At 39.6% G+C, this 22,377-nt stretch overlaps 1 protein-coding gene across 2 annotated transcripts in view; it reads left to right on the top strand.

Moving 5' to 3' along the window:
- LOC309653433 (steryl-sulfatase-like) overlaps positions 1-22,377 on the top strand; it is a gene marked incomplete at its 3' end in the record, with an annotated part of 633,880 nt that overhangs the window by 328,808 nt on the left and 282,695 nt on the right. The window contains exon 11 of one of the 2 annotated variants that reach the window (XR_014259158.1): positions 7,370-7,494. Coding sequence is in view for 1 of the 2 variants with exons in the window: in XM_082448102.1 (XP_082304228.1) it covers positions 7,370-7,401 (32 nt within the window). Of the gene's footprint in view, positions 1-7,369; positions 7,543-22,377 lie in introns of those variants that run through there. The other variant, XM_082448102.1, reaches the window with a different exon arrangement.

Below are 22,377 nucleotides of genomic sequence, written 5' to 3' on the forward strand. Positions count from 1 at the left end.
AATATACACATACATACACATACACAGACATTCGGTACATAACAATTAATGCAGATTAAGTACGTATGTAATCAAGGCAACAGTTTAATTCAGTAGCAACAAACTAATTTCTTTGATAAATGGCTCTGTCATCATTTGCTATCTAAATGGAATAAAAACAAACCAAAAAAAACTACATTCCTACGTCCAACCACATTTATAAGCAAATTGCAGATGAGTTTTATAATGAAAAATATATACTATTAGAAGAAAATTGAACAGACTAACTTATTGATTCTGGAGTCACCTTATTACCAGCTTTTTGTTATGAAGCTAATACATTTTTCCTATTTTTAAGTCATTTTGTTTTGGGTCTTCCAGTGTTAATTGAAAGCATCTTTATTGCTACATTGGACGAGAAGAAGCATCTTCTGAGCCTAAGTTCTGTAGACAACAAGCTATAAATTATATTTTAAGAAACTATAAATACAAGTTATTCACAGACAATTGAATTCATATTCATTTAAGGAAAAAAAGGAGAGACAGTACTTCAAGTCATTTGATACCCAAAAACCTCAGTAAAAAGACAAATTTTCCTGTCCTCTGAAGAGGTCTTGGCCATGTGATTTGTGCCGTTAGCATGAAATAGTACAAAATAGAGAAGTGATAGGTGAAGGATGCTAATAAAAGGATTTGTGAGTCAGTGCAAAGAGGGAAAAAAAAAAACAGGAAATGAAAATTTACAACTTTACATAGTGCAGAAAAGAGTTTTGAGTAACTAAACAAAATGCAGCAGACCACAGATTTGTTGGCAGGGGAAGGGCATGTGGGTAAAAGGACTTTTTGTTTGTTTGTTTGTTTGTTTTTTAACCAAGCTGGATTAGTGACAAGTAAATTAATGGCCTTGAAATTGCTCTCAGTAGTTCAACAGTATTTCCTGAATATCCAGATAGTGCCGGGCTGTGAGTTGAACTCTGTGGTGACACAGAAGACAAGTGAACAGTCACCAGTTACATAGATGCGTGTTTATTGCGTATTGGGGAAGATGGATGTCCCATTCTTGAAGACGATCATATCCTAGTGGTCGTCTTTATTTAAAACTAGTAGGTTTTAGCACAGATGATTCACATTTGTATCAGAAAGAGAAACTTAATGAAGGAATTATGGAAACTTCTGCATCTGCTCATGAAGGATTAAGTGCTAAGGAAATTGCCTTCTCACTGTAATCAATTAGAGAGCTGGAAAGATACAAACAATGGTGTTCAGACTTTGGACACCTGGCAACAGGACTTTGATCCTTGAGACAAGGGACCTAACGAAGTAAGCAGTCAGTTGGCCCCAGCTTCCTGTCCAAGCCAGTTTCTAGACCTTGGCTCAAGGGAGGAGGAAGCTAAACAGGTATTTGTGCTGAATTGAGGTCACAGAGACCTGGGTTCAAAGTGTGAGGAGGCTGAGATTGCCAGGATTTACAAGGCACAGTCATGGGGAGGAGGGACCAGCACACAGAGGGAGCTCCGAGAGCTGCAGTGAGGTCTCTGGGTCAAAACTCTGCTTCTGTGTCTACACTGAGAGTAGAGACCCAGCAGAACTCACCCAAGGATGGGAGCCATTCACATCTACACCAGCCAGAGAGGAGACACCTCAGAGTACACAGGGCTCATCAACAGTGTCAAGGACAAAGCCAACAGACAAGACAGATACTGGGAGAAAACATTCATAAAACAAGTATCTGACAAAGGACTGAAATTCACAGTCTATGAAGAAGACTTACACCTTGATGATAAAGACGCACAGTACAGTGTTTTAAAAGACAAAAGACTTGGGACTTCCCTGGTGGTGCAGTGGTTGAGAACCCACCTGCCAAGGCAGGGGACACGGGTTCGAGCCCTGGTCCAGGAAGATCCCACACACCGCGGAGCAACTAGGCCCGTGCGCCACAACTACTTAGCCTGCGCTCTAGAACCCGCGAGCCACAACTACTGAAGCCTGCGTGCCTGGAGCCCATGCTCCGCAACAAGAGAAGCCACTGCAATGAGAAGCCCACGCACCACAAGGAAGAGTAGCCCCTGCTTGCCACAACTAAAGAAAGCCTGCGTGCAGCAATGAAGACCCAACATAGAAGAAAGAAAAAGAAAGAAAGAAAGAGAGAAAGAAAGAAAAGAAAGAAAAGGAAGGAAGGAAAGAAAGAAAGGAAAGAAAGAAAGAAAAGAAAATTCTATGGAAAATGTGGGGTGGAATGAAAGGAGCTTGGCCAAATGACTATCCACTGTAGGGTTCCATCCTTGTGAGGTTCTGGAACAGGCAAGACAAATGTTTGTTGGAGAAAGTGTGAGCTCAGCATGGGCTTGGTTGTGGTGCGCATAGAGCTGGACTGAAAGTTGACAGGAGGGGACCGTCTGGGAGGCCTGTGCTGTAGATCCGGATGGGGTTTGGTCCATACACCTGTGTGCTCTTTTGTCCTCATCAATGACATCCTTAATACTGACCTATCTCGGTGGTACCTGGTTTCCCTGGACTGAGGCAATCACTACCTGCCATCCAGACAACAATTTTCTCTGCAGTGACTCAGCCATCGACTGTTTTCCCTGGGGTGAGGAATCACACTGTCATGTGGTCATGATTGTGTCCCCTGGACCAACGCCATCTTGACTCTGGTCCCTCAACTGATTCAGTCATTGATTATTTATCCCTGGGCTGACTCAGTTATCGACTCTTTTTCCTTGCCTGACTCGGTCATGGACTATGTTCCCTGCAGTGATTCCTTTGTCAGTTGTCTTCCCTGGACTGAGAGAAATATTGTCATTTCTTCAACTGTTTTCTATCCTTTTTTAGTTTGTTTTTTTGGAATGATGCTATCATTTATTGTTATCCTGTATAGGGGGAATTTTTATTTTGTCGTCAAGTGTCATCCCTGGGTTGAGTTGGTCATTGACTCTTTTCCCTGGATTGATTTAGTCATCAGCTGTTTCTCCCTGAGTTAACTTGGTCACTGACTATTTACTCCTGGACTGACTTGGTCATTGGCTTTTTTCCCTGGACTAACTCAGTCATCGACTGTTTCTCCCTGGGCTGACTCGGTCATAGACTCTTTTTCACTGGGCTGACTCGGTCATTGACTACTTACCCGTGGACTGACTCAGTTATTGACTCTTTCCCCTGGACTGACTCTGTCATTGACTACTAACCCCTGGACCGACTCGGTTATTGACCCTTTTCCCTGGACTGACTCGGTCATTGACTACTTACCCCTGGACCGACTCAGTTATTGATACTTTTCCCTGGACTGACTCGGTCATTGACTATTTTTCCCTGGACTGACTCGGTCATTGACTACTTACCACTGGACTGGCTCGGTTATTGACCCTTTTCCCTGGACTGAGTCGGTCATTGACTATTTTTCCCTGGACTGACTCTGTCATTGACTACTAACCCCAGGACTGACTCGGTTATTGACTCTTTTTCCTGGACTGACTTGGTCATCGACTATTTTTCCCTGGACTGACTCTGTCATTGACTACTAACCCCAGGACTGACTCGGTTATTGACCCTTTTCCCTGGACTGAGTCGGTCATTGACTATTTTTCCCTGGACTGACTCGGTCATTGACTACTTACCCCTGGACTGACTCAGTTATTGACTCTTTTCCCTGGACTGACTCAGTCATCAACTATTTTCCCCTGGGCTGACTCATTCATCAACTATGTACCCCTGGACAGATTCGGTTATTGACTCTTTTCCCTGGAATGGTGTCATTAACTGTTTTCCTTGGAGTAACTGGGTCATCATTTGTTTTCCACAGACTCAGGGGAGCCCTCATTTCCTGCTGTCTCATTATCAACTATTTACCTTGCAGTGATGTGTTCATAGGCTGTTTTCCCTCCTCTCAGGATATTTCAGTCAGTCTCCATCGTCAGCTGTTTGCCCTGGACTGACTCGGTCATCCACTGTGTGCCCTGGATTGACTCTGTTACCAACTGCTTTTCTTGGGCTGAGGCTGATGACGCTTCGCCATCTTGGTTCCAGCTCTTAAAAGTAGGGGTTCCTGGGAATTAAGTAAATATATATGTATTCTTATATTCACATTTATGAAAGCACACATATACACACACATATACCTGATTTTCCCCCCAGAAGAGTTGTCTCAGTTTGCATCCCAACCAAGACTCTACAGGGGTCTCTCAAAGCCTGTGTGTTCCCAAACTTTTAAGTTTTTTCCCCCAATATGATAGGTGAGGGATGGTGTCTAAGTGTATTTCATGTTTTGCTCATTTGTACAATCAGTTTGTTTGGACTTGTTCTCTATGAATTGTTTTTAACTTTGCTTTCCATTGATTTTCACAGTTCTTTAAGTATTAAGAATATTTGCCCTTTATCTGTTATGTTGCAAATATTTATCCTCAGTTTGCCTGATTTCTTATGACTTAATGGCATTTTGTGTGTGTCTGTCCTGCAAATATATATTTCTAAAATTATATAGTCAAATGTATCAACCTTTGGTTGTATTTGGATTTTGAGTGATGTTTAGAAAATGTTACCCCACACCGTTTATGGGAGAATTAGTTCACTTTTCCTCCAGAACTTGTGTGTTTGTATGGATGTAGGTGTGAATGCACTTAGGCATGTGTAGAGATGCACGTATGCTTAGATACCTGATTCATTTGAAGTTCATCTGTGTGTAGGAAGGAGATGGATCTAAATGTCCCGTTTTCCAAATGGTTACTCAGTTGCCCCATCACCTTTTATTAAAAATAGTTCATGTTTGCCCAGTGGTTTGTGATGACCCTTTTATCAGGCACTGAACTTCCTTATGTTTGTGTGTCTAGTTCTAGATGTTTAGTTCTGTTTCTCTAGTCCTGTTGTCTGTTCATGTGCCTATGACACATTTCACTATAGATCCTTTATCACATTTTTCACACCTCACCAAGGGTTTTTCTGGATGTCCTCACATGCTGGTTATTCCACATAAATTTCCTTGTCAGCTAATCTAACTCCCTAAGACGGTTTATGATTTTTTTTACTGTGATAACATTAATTTTATAAATTAACTAGAATTGACATCTGTCGTCAATGTGTTCCTCTTTCAGGAGGTTTTTGCAATTTTCTATTATAGATTGCTTTTGGTACATTTCTTTTTAAGTTGATTCCTAGACATATTAACTTCTTAGGTGTTTTTGTACATAGAGTTTTCTCTAATATTAACTACTTTGGGCATGTGTGAATGACTTTTATGTTAATTTTTATAGCTAATTTACTCAATTATTTTATTGTTTGGATTAGTTATATCATTGATTTTCTAAAATTTCCAGGTATCATCTGCAAAACAATTGGGATTTACTTGTTTTTCTAATCCTTATGCCTCTAGTTTGTTTATTTTGTCTCTTTGCATTAGCAAACATCTCCAGCATAATTTTGAATAGCCGTGGAAATATTTTGTGTCCTTGCTTGCATTCTTTGAATGAATTCCACTTGGTCGTGGCATCTTTTCAATGTAGTGTTAGATTCTTTTTGATAATATTTTGTTTAGTATTTAAGCATCAATATTGACAGCTGATATTAGTCTGAAATATTATTTCATTCTTCAGCATGATACTTTTTAATTAGAATTTAAAGTCCTTCATTATGAATTTAAATATTTGAAAATAATATAGTTTTCAGTTGTATATAAATCTGACACATTAAAACTCTTACATTGCTCTTATAAATGTATCCAATTTTATCTTTGTATCATGGTGATTTGAAAACTACAGTTGACCCTTGAACAACATGGATTTGAACTGCCAGCGTTCACTTATACATGGATTATTTTCAATAAATACATGCTACAGTCTTACAGAATCCATTGTTGGTTGAATCCATGGATGTGAAACCACAGATATGGGCTGTCATATATGAAATAAATATATATGGATCTTTATACAGATTTTCAACCGTTTGGGGGTGGGCCCCCCAACCCTCATATTGTTCAAGAATCAACTGTATTTTCCACTTAAAAGTATATGACCAAACTCTCCTATAACAGTAGGACATTTTACATTATTATTCTTTCCTGCTTAAATTAATATTTATATTTCATCCTTGCCAAAGAATTTTAACCTCAACATGATAGATGTTTTTGAAAATGTATTAGTTATATCAGTCCCCTTCTATCTTCACATATGTATCTAAACTGAAAATTACCTTTTCCTAATTCCTAAAACGATAGTGACTCTCATGTTAACACTTCTGATTGAGCTATCATTGCATTTTTATTAATGATAATTTATCAAAACATAAATACATAACACATTTTTAGGACATAAGTTTTTATGGAGAATGTTTGGGGATGGTAAGACAACAGGAAATTATGCATAGGTTCTAATATTCTCCTGGCCCGAATCATCCCAAACTGAACTTATCACATAGGCACCAATCAATTCCGTCATTCCTGGAATCAGTGACTGACCCAGCCAATCACTAGACCCAGAACTTCCAGCACTGTTATTTAATCTGGAGTGATTACCACTACCCGGTGAGGGAAGACCACAGTCAGCAGCGGGATAGTTATTGGCCCTTTTCTGAAGCCTGGATTACAGGCTATGCACACTTGCCTGAAACATATTTAAGCCCTGAGTGACATTCTCATCCCACACCCAATTCATTTAATTAAAAAAAAAAAAAGTAACTCTATGAAAGTGGAGTTTTATTGACTATTGTGACTATATTAATAAATAAGCCGCCCTATCTAATCCAAAAGTATAGATTATTCTAATGGAATTTAAAATGTACATACATGCTTTGTGTGTGTGTGCGTGAGATATATATCCGAAAGATTAGAATATAAAGCTGAAATGATGGAAAATGATATTTTAGATGATCATTATCACTCTCAGAAAAGAGATTTTGGGGGGAGGGAGAGGGATGGATTGGGAGTTAGGGATTAGCATATGCAAACTATTATATATAGAATGGATAAACAATAAGGTCCTACTGTAGAGCACAGGGTGCTATATCTAGTCTCCTGGGATAAACCATAATGGAAAAGAATATAAAAAAGAATGCATATATATGTATAACTGAATCACTTTGCTGTACAGCAGAAATTAGCACAACGTTGTAAATCAACTATACTTCAGTTAAAAAAAAATTGAAAAGAGATTTTAAGGCAAATATTAATAGAGACAAAGAAGGATAATGCATAACACACACACAAAAAAGACAGTTTATCCACCAGGAAAAGATTAAAAATTCTGAACTTGTATGCAACTAACAATATTGCTCAAAACAAGAAAATAAAAACTACAAGGAGATATTGGGAAAAAATAAGGAAATACAAAAAGAAACAAGGACAGTGGGATTGGAATCTTTACTGTGTTCTCTATGGGAATGTGTTTTCTATTGTTTGTCCTTGTAGGAACTTATGGGGACAGAAGACAGGGGCCCTAGACCCTAAGGACAAAGTGTGTGTCTTTCATCTGTGCACTGAGAATCATCCATCCCTCACTGGCCAAGTCCAAAACAGATTGGAAAACAGAAAAGGTAGGAAGCTTCTGTTTTTCTCCAAATTGTCCTTATTTCCCACCCGAGACTATAGGTCCCTAGAAGCTCAGTTCAGGCAGCAGGGCACTTGCTGGGAGTGACAGCATTAGCTTGGAAATAGCTGAGGACACCCAGATACCAAGGGGCCATTCTCAGTGACCTACGAGACTCAATGAGTCCTCGTAAAGGTATATACGTTTCGCTAATGTCATCATCGGGGAAGCTGTTGCCTGGAGTACCCCCATGAAATGTGTTCTGCTGATAAACCTGCCCCGTGCTGTGGGCTGTTAGCAGTTACCCTCACATGGCATGTGTGTTAAGCCCTAAAGACCGTAAACATTGTGAGATTTAGAGAAGGAGTTAATATGAGCTGTAGGCATGACCATGTGAATAAGAAGGGGTGACGTTTAGTAACGTCAGAAGCCATGGGACGGGATTGAACAAGATTGGTTATCACCAACCACCATACTCCTGGCCCAGAGAAACTTTCAAATGGGCGCAAAACCATTAAAATGGTTTTTAATTTAGCATTCTGTGTTTCTCAATTTAAAAATAAATAGCAACGTTTAAAGACCGTATACTAAGATTACAGTAAACACTTTAACACTTTATTTTAAAGCCAGGATAAGGTGGCTATATAAGCACTTAAACCTTATAATGGTCATTATTTGCAGTGTGGTTTGTCTTGGATACAGAGATGTGTAAATAAATGCACGCAGGGTAGGTCCTAGTGCACAAAGAGCTGACCATGAGACAGAGAGTTATACTCTAGAATAAAGCAAAACAGAGGCTTAGCAAAGAGAAAGCCTGACCAACAAACGCCCACTGAGAAGCAAATCAGATAACTTCTCTGGTACTAAGAACAATGCAAGCATGAATGTGTATTTCTAAATATGCACAGAATATCTATCATTGCAAGGAAGTGTAGGATGCATCCAAACAGGGCTCTACAGCCCAGACGTAAACTCTAGCCTGGAGCTACTCTTCTGAGTCAGCTCAGAATATTCATCTGATTTAACCAAATAAAACATGGGGAGATACCTTATTAAAACACATAGAAGTTATGGGATATTCCACATAAAGGGTTTACTGGGCTAGGAGCAGAAAAGAGGTTGATGAACATCAAATGTACAACTTTCGCTTACTATATATTTTCCAGAGATGAAGTCTCAGTACTTTAGCATTTGAATATTACATATGATTCATGAGATTTGTTTTTTTTTTCCTTCTCATCTACAATATGTGACTCTGTTTTTTCTCATCCTGAGAATCATGGCCAGAAAGTCAATCTGTTGTTTTATATTCCTTTCAACTGCCAAGAAGAAAAAAAATTCACTTTTACCTTCTGTTAAAAATCTGTGAAATTCTCACACAGAGTGGATTTTTAAAATCCAGTTCAATTCCTAAGAGAATGATTTGTGCATTAACCAGGCTGAGAGAGAACAGAAATATTGTAATTCATGGTTTTTAATTCTGCGTTCTGGTTTCTCAATTTAAAAATAAACAGCAACATTTAAAGATCATATACTAATATTGCAGTAAACACTTAAACACTTTATTTTAAAACGGGGATAAGTTGGCTGTCTAAGCACTAAACCTTTTAATTCACAAAGTGCTTTAAAACGGGAGCATCAGAGCACACACATGTGAAACAGTAATTATTCCCTAAAGAGGATAAACACTGTAAGGTTTAGAGAAGGAGTTAATAAGAGCTGTAGGCATGATCATGTGAATAAGAAGAGCTGCTGTTTAGTGACAGCAGGAGAGATCCATTTATACGTATATGGAAGCAAAGAAAACATGAAATCAAGGACACATCAGAAGCTGTTCAGCAGTGTTCGTCTTGGTCAGCTTTAGGTTAGACAGTTTGCAAAATCTCAACATTATCAATGTTAACAAAAACCGGTGCAACCTGAGATTCCTGGTACACTTTGGTTGCCCTAAGTTTGAAGATTATCAGGCATTAAAATAGGTAACCAGAAGACAGAATTCCGCTTCTTCACGTGCATTACTCTCAGATGAGAATTTCTCCCATCTGGGTATGTAAACCACTTCCTCAGCAGACCTCGGGCATAAAGCCTGCTTTTCTGAGTTCTACTATAATTGGTTATTCAAAGCAGATCCTTGTAAAAATACTTATTCAGACTTCTTTTTTGGTAGGATTATAACCTTTTTTTTTAACATCTTTATTGGAATATGATTGCTTTACAATGGTGTGTTAGGTTCTGCTGTATAACAAAGTGAATCAGCTATATGTATACATATATCCACATATCCCCTCCCTCTTGCACAGATTTTAATTTAGTTAATTTTGATTTAAACTCCAAAATTCTTTGGGGGAAAATACATCATTGACGTACACTGTGATATATGTTTCATGTTTACAGTATTTTCTTTAAAAAAAAAAGGAGTATTTTCTTGGTGTGTTGAATTTCTTTCTAAATGTGCTGGAAAATTTTGGAGGGATTGCTAGAGCTTGTGACAGGCTATTTATTGGGTGGGCTGGGAACAGGGCTGGGTTAGGGTGAAGTAAAAGAAGTAAGTGCTTATTTACAGAGCATTTGTGTCTCATGCAAAAAAAAATTTTTTTAATAGGTTTTTATTGGAGTATAATTGCTTCACAATACCGTGTTAGTTTCGTTGCACAACAAAGCGAATCAGCTATATGCATACACATGTCCCCATACCTCCTCCCTCTTGCGTCTCCCTCCCATCCTCCCTATCCCATCCCTTTAGTTCATTGCAAAGCACCGAGCTGATCTCCCTGTGCTATGCAGCTTCTTCCCACTAGCTATCGGTTTTATGTTTGGTAGTGTATATATGTCAGTGCTACTCTCTCACTTTGTCCCAGCTTAGCCTTCCCCCTCCCCGTGTCCTCAAGTCCATTCTCTACACCTGTGTCTTTATTCCTGTTCTGCCCCTAGGTTCATCAGAACCTTTTTTTTTTTAGATTCCATATATATGTGTTAGCATATGGTTTTTGTTTTTCTCTTTCTGACTTACTTCACTCTGTATGACAGACTCTAGGTCCATCCACCTCACTACAAATGACCCAATTTCATTCCTTTATGGCTGAGTAGTATTCCATTGTATATATGTGCCACATCTTCATCATCCATTCATCTGTTGATGGACATTTAAGTTACTTCCATGTCCTGGCTATTGTAAATAGAGCTACAGTGAACACTGTGGTACATGACTCTTTGTGAATTATGGTTTTCTCAGAGTATATGCCCAGTAGTGGGATTGCTGGGTCATATGGTAATTCTACTTTTAGTTTTTTAAGGAACCTCCATACTGTTCTCCATAGTGACTGTATCAATTTACATTCCCACCAACAGTGCAAGAGGGTTCCCTTTTCTCCACACCCCCTCCAGCATTTATTGTTTCTTAGCTTTTTTGATAATGGCCATTCTGACTGGAATGAGGTGATACCTCATTGTAGTTTTGATTTGCATTTCTCTAATAATTAGTGATGTTGAGTAGCTTTTCGTGTGTCTCTTGGCCATCTGTATGTCTTCTTTGGTGAAATGTCTATTTAGGTCTTCTGCCCATTTTTGGTTGCGTTGTTTGTTTTTTTGACATTGAGCTGCATGAGCTGCTTGTAAATTTTGGAGATTAATCCTTTGTCAGTTGCTTCATTTGCAAATATTTTTTCCCATTCTGGGGGTTGTCTTTCCGTCTTGTTTATGGTTTCCTTTGCTGTGCAAAAGCTTCTACGTTTAATTAAGTCCCATTTGTTTATTTTTGTTTTTATTTCCATTACTCTAGGACATGGGTCAAAAAAGATCTTGCTGTGATTTATGTCCTAGAGTGTTCTGCCTGTGTTTTCCTCTAAGAGTTTTATAGTGTCTGGCCTTACATTTAGGTCTTTAATCCATTTTGAGTTTATTTTTGTGTATGGTGTTAGGGAGTGTTCTAATTTCATTCTTTTACATGTAGCTGTCCAGTTTCCCCAGCACCACTTATTGAAGAGGCTGTCTTTTCTCCATTGTATGTTCTTGCCTCCTTTATCAAAGATAAGGTGACCATAGGTGCGTGGGTTTATCTCTGGGCTCTCTATCCTGTTCTATTGATCTATGCGTCTGTTTTTGTGCCAGTACCATACTGTTTTGATGACTGTAGCTTTGTAGTATAGTCTGAAGTCAGGGATTCTGATTCCTCCAGCTTCGTTTTTCTTTCTCAAGATTGCTTTGGCTATTCGGGGTCTTTTGTGTTTCCGTACAGATTGTAAGATTTTTTGTTCTAATTCTGTGAAGAATGCCATTGGTAGTTTGATAGGGATTGCACTGAATCTGTAGATTGTTTTGGGTAGTATAGTCATTTTCACAATATGGATTCTTCCAATCCAAGAACATGGCATATTTCTCCATCTGTTTATGTCATCTTTGATTTCTTTCATCAGTGTTTTATAGTTTTCTGAGTACAAGTCTTTTGCCTCCTTAGGCAGGTTATTCCTAGGTATTTTATTCTTTTTGTTGCAATGGTAAATGGGAGTGTTTCCTTAATTTCTCTTTCTGATTTTTCACTGTTGGTGTGTAAGAATGCCAGAGATTTCTGTGCATTAATTTTGTATCCTGCAACCTTACCAAATTCATTGATTAGCTCTAGTAGTTTTCTGGTGGCATCTTTAGGGTTTTCTATGTATAGTGTATGTCATTGGCAAATAGTGACAGTTTTACTTTTTCTTTTCCAATTTGTGTTGATCTCCCTGGCCTCCCTCCTGTGCCCCCAGGACCAATGCAGCGGGGGGGGGGGGGGAGGGGGTGGCCTTGGAGGACAGGGGACCGACCTGAGAGCTCAGCAGGCTCCCAGTGCCCGAGAGGGTGGGGCAAACGCCCTCTGCTCCTCTCGTGCTCCTTCTGGAGGGTCCCTCCTGCCTGCCTTTCCTGATCTCCCCGCCCTCAGGGGCACCGATCCTTTCTGGCCTCCACTTCTCCTCCCCTCTCAGTCCCCCTACGTCCTACCGTTTCATTTTAGGGTTCCTCCCGTCTCCTTGGGGGTCAGAGTCCCCCACCAGCGGCTGCCAGACGCCCCAGTTGTGGGGAGATGCTAACTCTGAATCTTGTTTTTAATTGTGGGCAAGACAGGGGTGGATTTGGGGAGATGGGTCAAAGAACAGAGAACTTGGTCCATAAAGCAAGGAAGTGTAGACCATGGCTGTGAACTCACCTCCTCTGGGATGCCAGCCAGAATCCTTTAATGCACTTAGTGAGGTCTTTTCTGGTCAGGGAAACTTGACTTTGGTTGGGGTTGAACCACCAAAAAGCAAGGGCAACAATGGAAATGGTTGTGCATTGAACTGAGGCTCTTAGGAGTCTGGACTGCTATTCAGATCGCTTGTACTGTTCTTATGCCCCTGTTTGAAGATAACTGATTCTTTCTGTGCCTCCAAACTAGCCCAAGTGCTCCCCCACCCATGATAATAGAGTACCTCCAACTCGCTCAGTACTGGAGAGATACAGAAAGAAATATGAAGCGTAGGCAATGCCCACCAGCTGCTGTAATTCCCTCTGGAACCAGAACGCATACTCATGCCCAATAAATAGGAGCAACAATTATGGGCTGAGTTGTATGGTGCTGGCAATAACAGACCGATGTGCATATATAAAACCAATACTTTCGTGTACGTATTCAGAACTCTGGAATTTACACATTTACACACAAAGAATAGTTGTCTGAAAGCACAAACTTTTTTTTTTTTTTTTAAGAATTACATTAATTAGGGAAAACATTACATTCCATCTCTGAGAGACATTTTCTTGGACGTTGCAAGGTGAATGGATGGGGGGGCTGATAGAAATCAGGACCCCGATTTGCAAGTGGAATTTGATTCTTTTCACAAGTATTTTATGGGATGTGCCCTGTATTTTTAGTGTGGGGTTCTGGGTTTTTGCTTGTTTAAGGACTTAAAGATTTTCTGAAATATTGTTTATATTTTATTTTTTATTGCACTCTGTTGGCTGACAATATATGGACAGACATAAATGATGTGGGATGCGTAGGTTGACGTGTTAAATTTTCATTATTGTCGCTCGTTTGTGGCCGAACACCTGGTTAACTCCAGGACCTAAAAACAGCAGGCCAGTGCCTAACTAGCAGAACCATAAATTGCTGTGCATGTTCTGATTTAATAATTTACGGAAGGAGCGAATGTAGACACACAGGCCTGTGTCCGGCCCTGTTCTGTCACTCACAAGCTGAGTGATTTATTTGACATCCTTGTAAGTTCAGTTTTGTCATCTGTAAACTGGTGAGAATAATAATACCTACACTAGAGAATTATTCTCAGGATGAGATAACTGACCAATGTAAAGGACCTAGCCCATCATAAATATGCCCTAAATGTTAGAAATTATCTTTGACTTCTATGCAACTATAGACGTGGCATGAATAGCAATAATTATCTTATCATATGAACATAGTCTTCCAATATGATGCCTTTTAAAAAAGCATTCATATGGTTACCCAAAGTTACAACCTCAAATTGATTGGAGATACTATTTTTTAAAAAATATTTATTTATTTATTTGGCTGGGCCGTGTCTTAGTTACAGCATGGGATCTTAGTTGCCACATACAGGATCTTTAGTTGCGGCATGTGGGCTCTAGTTCCCTGTCCAGGGATTGAACCCGGGCCCCCTGCTTTGGGAGCACAGAGTCTCAACCAATGGACCACCAGGGAAGTCCCTGTAGATACTATTTTTGAGTGATCTGACCTTAAGATAGTTTTTACCAACTTCTTAAATACTGAGACATAGAGATACCCTTGGATCTCTGTTTTACAGCGAAGTGGATCAATTGAAGGTACTAGATTCAAGAGAAGAACTGACTCTGCTTTTCAAGGCAGGAACTCTATCTAGTGGTATTCCAAACTCCTAGCACAGCATCTGGCTTATAGGGGAGCTCGATAAATGCTACCTCATTTACCCTTGCCCTTCCTTTCTCTTCTTCCACCCCCTCCAATTGCAACACTCACCCCATAGGATAGGCAGAGTGTCTACAAAGACCCTGGCTTACCTTGGGAGTTTCCATCTACTAATGGCAATTTTCATCCAAGACCAAGGCATTCTCTTAAGAAACCAGGTTGATAAACCATGACCACTGACGTCTGAAAAGAAACACCCCAGTAGGTAAACACAAGCCACCTATTGATATAAAGGTGCGGAAAGAACGAAAATGACAGAACCCCTTCTTGAGACTGAAGTAAGTCAACAGAAATAGCCTATGGTTTACATTCTGTAATAACGGGTTTTTACTCCATGTAGTTATGACATCAGCCCTAGAATTCCTGGTGAATTTCGTGGTGCCTTCCTCAGTGTAGGTGATGATAAATGTGAGTGAATGATTCACATTAGAAAAGAATGCTCCGACGAGAGGGTCTAGGGTGTACTTGAAGGGTGAGAGAATCCAGGTAGGAAAAGAACCCATTAGTCTAGGGCACGCTGTTCTCTTGGCTACTAGCACATATTTATCTGTCTTTATCCAATTTTTTTTTGGCAACAATTGGCAACAATTTCTGTAGCCACCTAGGCACATTTTGGCAGCTGGAGGAATGTGCCCTGGGCCATCTATGTTTCTCTGTGATAAGGATGGAAGAGTGTCTGGGAAAGGAGAGAGGTGAGAGAAGAAACAGTGGCTTGGAATAGGTTCAAGAGTAGAATCGTTCAGAGCAGGGGAGACCATGGAGAGATCTGACAGCCTAAAAGCCAGGCTCACCACTTCCAATGCAGTGTCACCTGTGGCTTTAGATAGGACGTCTTTCAGCTTCCCAATAAAATATGTAAGGTGAAGAAAAATAGCATTGACACAGTAGGCTTCTAGGTCTATGGAGCCAGGTCTGTGTCTGTCTAATTTGCTCTGGATCTTGCATAGAATCTAACATCCGTTCCGTACTCAGTAGACACTTGTGAATCAATGGGCAAATCCAGCCACGGACATCAAGTTAAGTGAACGATGAGTGGGGTGTAGAGGGATAATAGGGTGGTGTCCATGGGTACAAATTGAGTGTGTGAGTCTTGTTCATAAGGTGTCTGTATTTCTAATGCTGGTTCCACCACTCACTGACATTATGTACAGCAAGTATTTGCAACTCACTGTGTCTCAGTTTCTTAATTTCCTTCTTTGGAAGAACTCAGGTTCCTTCCTCATAGGGATGTTGTGAGCATTGCCTGAGTTACCCATGTGAGGGGCCAGAATGATGCCTGATAGTCAGTAATCACTGCTAAGTGTTGGATGGTGCAAGGATCGCACCGTATCTGGGGTGGGGGAGGTGTCATGTGGAACAGGCAGCACAGGAAGGGACCTGGCGGCCATTTCCATGCACCCATCTGTGTGGAAGGTCGGAAAGCATGATGGTGAGGTCGACAAGTCCCGCAGAACTGATGTAGATGAAAACCTACCAGATATGGAGGACCAAGCTGGGAACTCCACGTACCAGCAGCTCTCCCATCCCTGTAACTCTGCAAAGACAATTATGCTACCAGTACCTTCCCAAGGATAGTAGGTCCAAGGGAAAACTCACCTTCACTCTTGGAAAACACTACATATGTGTTTTTTGTTTTGTTTTTTTCTTAAATCTTAGTTTTGGAATGAATAAATACAAGAAATACAAATAAACCAACCATGAGTCCTTTTACAATAATTTGGGACCAGATGTGGGAACCGTGGACGATTTATGTTCTTCTTCAGTGTGTCATCTAAGCCCTAGATTTAGATGTGAATAGCTACGTTCCCATGGGATAGAGGCGGTGGGCCTTGGGAGAAAGTATCTCAAGGGTGGATGATAAGGTCGTTATCTGGAAGGTCATTATCTGCAAAGGAGGAAAGCTCCCACTGGAAACTAAACCCTGACAGACTTGATATTGGACCTTCCAGCCGCCAGAATTGTGAGAAAATTAATTTCTGTTGTTTAAGTTAAAAAAAAAAAAAAAAAAAAAAACAAAAAGAAAATTCGGGAAGGTCTTCCAGTCCAAGCTTGAGAAAAATCTAGTTTTAACGTAATCATACTTGATTTGGTGTGTAATCCGTAATTCCTGCCATGAAAGGCTATTACAATTTTTTAATTTAGGGATTTTTCTGGTCCTTCCCAATCATATTTATTGTTTTGGTAGCTGCTACATTATTCAACAAAGGAAATGGAAGGAAATCCTTCAAAGTATGACAGCTCTGGAATTTAGTAAGAATTTCAAAATACAGTTACGTCTGGCTTTGATGATCACCTTTGCCATGGAAATCCTGGCCCATTCCTTGAGCAAAGGCAAACTATGGAGTATATGGCAAAACCAGGCTGAAGTTTGACCAGTAGGAGAAGCCAGCTGTCTGTTTACACGACGTCTGATTAGACACATCCGGAGGATCAGAACCAACAATTGCCAAGACTCCTAGGAGTGTGGGCTTTGAACAGACCCCAGCAGGGCTTAGGAATAATCAAGAAAACTATTGCCCCCTTGCCAATGGGCCGTGTTTGTTTCTTATTAGCAATGCATGAAACTGATCTGCCCTGCCACCCACTGCCAATCCTTCAGATGAAATAGATATTTCCCATGGTCTACATCATGGTGATTGACAACTGTAAGCCACTCTTTAAAAAATGATTTCAAAGGACAGACGCTTGGCTTCCAGACAGCTTGCAAATGGTCTCCTAACACAGGAAAGAAATTAATTACTTGCCCATGGAATCCCCAGGGTGTCCTATATTGTGTGGAGTAATGCTTTTAATAGAGCTATGAATGACGTCTTCAGAAAAGAAAACAGAAGCTTTCCTGATAAATTCTGCACAGTCCCCCTTGCCCACCAAATGCCACGTACACACAAAACGCTGTATTATTTTCAAAAGCTGGTTTGCTCATACCCACCTGAATCTGGTTTTTTCCCTACGATCTTCAATTCCAGCCAGGAAAGGAAAACATACCTGCACAAGATCAAAGGCACCTAGCATTGGCACGACTGTTGATTTTATTTAAAATGTAAATGCATTAGTGATTTATGGGTCATAACACACAGTACGGAGTTGTGCTCTTACTGTGTGCTTGTTAAAGATATGTGTAATTTTGTTCCCTGACGAGAAATCTAGATGGTCATTTGAAAAAAAAATAGTATGTAATCTTGTATTGTGGCTGTGCCTGCTGACTTTTTTAAGAGTTCAACCTTTCTAAAAAAATCATAAAAATGAAATTAGGCATTTGTTGAATGTGGGAGAAATTTGTCACAGAAGGAAACTGTGTGAATTAGATGCAAGCAGATGCTCATGTTCTATGGCTGCTTGCCTGCTCTGTGGCTGTGAGGGAAGCCATGGCCCTGTGAACAGACCAGTGAAAACAGGAATGTCCTCAGTCTCCTTCAGCCAGAGAAGCCAATTGAGTAATCTGATTCTTTCTTCATCAGTTGGAAGGAAAGGTCTTGGAGGGATAACTTTATATTTTGTAATGATTTTAACACAAGAAGGAAAAAAACCCTATTCATTCTTTTCTGTTTTCATATATAACAGAGTAATCCTAAGATGAAGGATTTTTTTTCTTTGACTTCACATCTAGAGAAGAGATTCTTAAATGCAGGAGGGCAATTTTGCCCCCTGGGGACATTTGGCCATACATGGAGACATTTTTGGTTGTTACACCTTGTGGGGGGAGGAGCTGGCGCTACTGACATCTAGTGGATGGAGGCCAGGGATGCTGCCACCCATGGTACTGGGCACAGCATACACTCCCCACCCTCCAAGCACCACAAAGAAATACAGCCCGAAAGATACTCTGCTTTGAAAAAGAGAGAGATAGAAGTCTTGGAACATTTAAGGATCACAAACTCAGGTGCCTCCAGTTTTCAGGCGTGTGATATACGTGACTGCAGAGGGCTACAGAGGGCTGGAGACTAATCAGTATTGCCGAGGCTGAGAAACCCTGATCAGAACAAAAGTTTCATCCACCATATAGCCACAGTACCCTAGGGCAGATGGGGAAGGTTTCAGGGTTTCTTAACCTGATTAGCGCATAGAAGATCTTCTTTGACTTCTACTAAATGTGTCCTTTATATGTATATGAAAGTAAGGGATTTGTTTCCATGATTTTGGGGAAAAAAATACATTATATAATCAATATTAACTGAAGAAGAACTACAATCTACAAGTAATGAAATTGAAACTGTGATTAAAAATCTTTCAACAAACAAAAGTCTAGGACCAGATGGCTTCACAGGTGAATTCTCAAACATTTAGAGAAGAGCTAACACCCATCCTTCTCAAACTCTTCCAAAAATTGCAGAGGAAGGAACACTCCCAAACTCATTCTATGAGGCCACCATCACCCTGATACCAAAACCAGACAAAGATACTACAAAAAAAGAAAATTACAGACCAATATCACTGATGAATATAGATGCAAAAATCCTCAACAAAATAATAGCAAACAGAATCCAGCAACACATTAAAAGGATCATACACCATGATCAAGTGGGATTTATCCCAGGGATGCAAGGATTCTTCAATATACGCAAATCAATCAATGTGATACACCATATTAACAAATTGAAGAATAAAAACCATATGATCCTCTCAATAGATGCAGAAAAAGCTTTTGACAAAATTCAACACCCATTTATGATAAAAACTCTCCGGAAAGTGGGCAAAGTGGGAACCTACCTCAACATAATAAAGGCCATATACGACAAACCCACAGCAAACATCATTCTCAATGGTGAAAAACTGAAAGCATTTCTTCTAAGATCAGGAACAAGACAAGGATGTCCACGCTCACCACTATTATTCTTCATAGTTTTGGAATTCCTAGCCATGGCAATCAGAGAAGAAAATGAAATAAAAGGAATACAAATTGGAAAAGAAGAAGTAAAACTGTCACTGTTTGCAGATGACATGATAGTATACATAGAGAATCCTAAAGATGCCACCAGAAAACTACTAGAGCTAATCAATGAATTGGTAAAGTTGCAGGATACAAAATTAATGCACAGAAATCTCTTGCATTCCTATACACTAATGATGAAAAATCTGAAAGAGAAATTAAGGAAACACTCCCATTTACCACTGCAACAAAAAAAATAAAATACCTAGGAACAAACCTACCTAGGGAGACAAAAGACCTGTACGAAGGAAACTATAAGACACTGATGAAAGAAATTAAAGATGATACCAACAGATGTAGAGATGTACCATGTTCTTGGATTGGAAGAATCAATATTGTGAAAATGACTATACTACCCAAAGCAATCTACAGATTCAATGCAATCCCTATCAAATTACCAATGGTATTTTTTTCAGAACTAGAACAAAAAATCTTAAAATTTGTATGGAGACACAAAAGACCCCGAATAGCCAAAGCGGTCTTGAGGGAAAAAAACAGAGCTGGAGGAATCAGACTCCCTGACTTTAGACTACACTACAAAGCTACAGTAATCAAGACAATATGGTACTGGCACAAAAACAGAAACATAGATCAATGGAACAAGATAGAAAGCCCAGAGGTAAACCCATGCACCTATGGTCAACTAATCTATGACAAAGGAAGCAAAGATATACAATGGAGAAAAGACAGTCTCTTCAATAAGTGGTGCTGGGAAAACTGGACAGCTACATGTAAAAGAATGAAATTAGAACCCTCCCTAACACCATACACAAAAATAAACTCAAAATGGATTAGAGACCTAAATGTAAGACCGGACACTAAAAAACTCTTAGAGGAAAACATAGGAAGAACAGTCTTTGACATAAATCACAGCAAGATCTTTTTTGATCCGCCTCCTAGAGTAATGGAAATAAAAACAAAAATAAACAAATGGGACCTAATGAAACTTCAAAGCTTTTGCACAGCAAAGGAAACCATAAACAAGACGGAAAGACAACCTTCAGGATGGGAGAAAATATTTGCAAGCGAATCAGTGGACATAGGATTAATCTCCAAAATATATAAACAGCTCATTCAGCTCAATATTAAAAAAACAAACAACCCAGTCCAAAAATGGGCAGAAGACCTAAATAGACATTTCTCCAAAGAAGACATACAGATGGCCAAGAAGCGCATGAAAAGCTGCTCAATATCACGAATTATTAAAGAAATGCACATCAAAACTACAATGAGGTATCACCTCACACGAATTAGAATGGGTATCACCAGAAAATAAACAAACAACAAATGCTGGCGAGGGTGTGGAGAAAAGGGAACCCTCTTGCACTGTTGGTGGGAATGTGAATTGATACAGCCACTATGGAGAACAGTATGGAGGTTCCTTAAAAAACTAGAAATAGAACTACCATATGATCCAGCAATCCCACTACTGGGCATATACCCTGAGAAAACCATAATTCAAAAAGACACATGTACCCCAATGTTCATTGCAGCACTATTTACAATAGCCAGGTCGTGGAAACAACCTAAATGCCCATCGACAGACGAACGGATAAAGAAGTTGTGGTACATATATACACTGGAATATTACTCAGCCATAAAAAGGAACGAAATTGGGTCATTTGTAGAGACCTGGATGGGTCTAGAGACTGTCATACAGAGTGAAGCAAGTCAGAAAGAGAAAAACAAATATCGTATATTAATGCATGTATGTGGAACCTAGAAAAATGGTACAGATGAACCGGTTTGCAGGGCAGAAATTTAGACACAGATGTAGAGAACAAACGTATGGACACCAAGGGGGGAAAGCTGCGGGGTGGTGGGGGTTGTGGTGTGATGAATTGGGCTATTGGGATTGACATGTATACACTGATGTGTATAAAATTGATGACTAATAAGAACCTGCTGTATAAAAAAATAAATAAAATTCAAAAATTGAAATAAAAAAATCAATGTTAACTGTTTTCTTTTAAACATTCACCTCTATATTTTTCCTGAAAACAAAAACTGCTTCTTCCCCCTCCTCCACTTCCTCCTTGTTTTTCTTCTCATCTCTTGTCTGTCTTTGCAATAGGAGAGCTTTGGTCACCCCTATTAAGTTTGTTTATGCTCATAATGCAAACATCTTAAATTCTTAAATTCCGTCTGAGAAAGGCCTTTAAGTTTCAGGGGATAGGTTAATTGCCTGAGTAGCAATTAAGATTTTAGCTATCAATCTAGAGGTTTTCTCTCAAGGGCAAATACCAAAAGCCAAGTCTACAAACTTCCCTAGGATATGTAATTTATCCAAGAAACATATAAATAAGAATCATTGTTCATGATCATGCCAATTATTTCTCTTTGTAAGTTCCCAAAGGAAAAATACACCCATTGTTCATCTTTCAGTCTACAACCTTCAAGTTAATGGCCACGAGTGTTGAATTGTTAGCAATATTAATACCTATATGTCTTAAAATCTTTGAAGCATCATCTCTTCATTTTATATACCCTCTCGTAAATTCTGACTTTGCACCACAGATTATAACAAGCAAACGATACAAGGAAAACCCATGTCTAGCGTCTCCTGTGGTTCAGGTGCAAACGTGGTTTTCTGTTGACTACAGTGGCAGCATGGTTCACGAGGATGGCTTTTGGCAGTCGCTTACTGATGGAACCATATAGCTGCTCCTTTATCAAGCCAGTTCTTCACTGTGGTTCTAGGAGATTCTCTTGGAAATATATCTTTGGGTCTACTTTTGCATCCCTTCCAAAGACTATGAGCTATCTATATGCCCCCGTAGATCCTTCTCTGCTTAAATTCTCTACAACAGATAGTGTTATCTGCAACCAATTGTCTAGAACAGCTAAAGCTACCATGAGATGAATAGTAGCAATGATAGCAAAACTAAGGTCTGTTGAATGCTTTATCGAGAAGTGAATACCCGAGCCTTCCCTCTTATGTACCTTAAACTTGCTGTTTGGGCATATATAAAGTCCATTATATGAATCAAAAATGTCTTGATGGGAGATGTCTTGCAGGTTTGACACTG

Source organism: Balaenoptera physalus, assembly GCF_965194825.1.
Source record: "Balaenoptera physalus genome assembly, chromosome: Y".
NCBI lineage: Eukaryota > Metazoa > Chordata > Mammalia > Artiodactyla > Balaenopteridae > Balaenoptera > Balaenoptera physalus.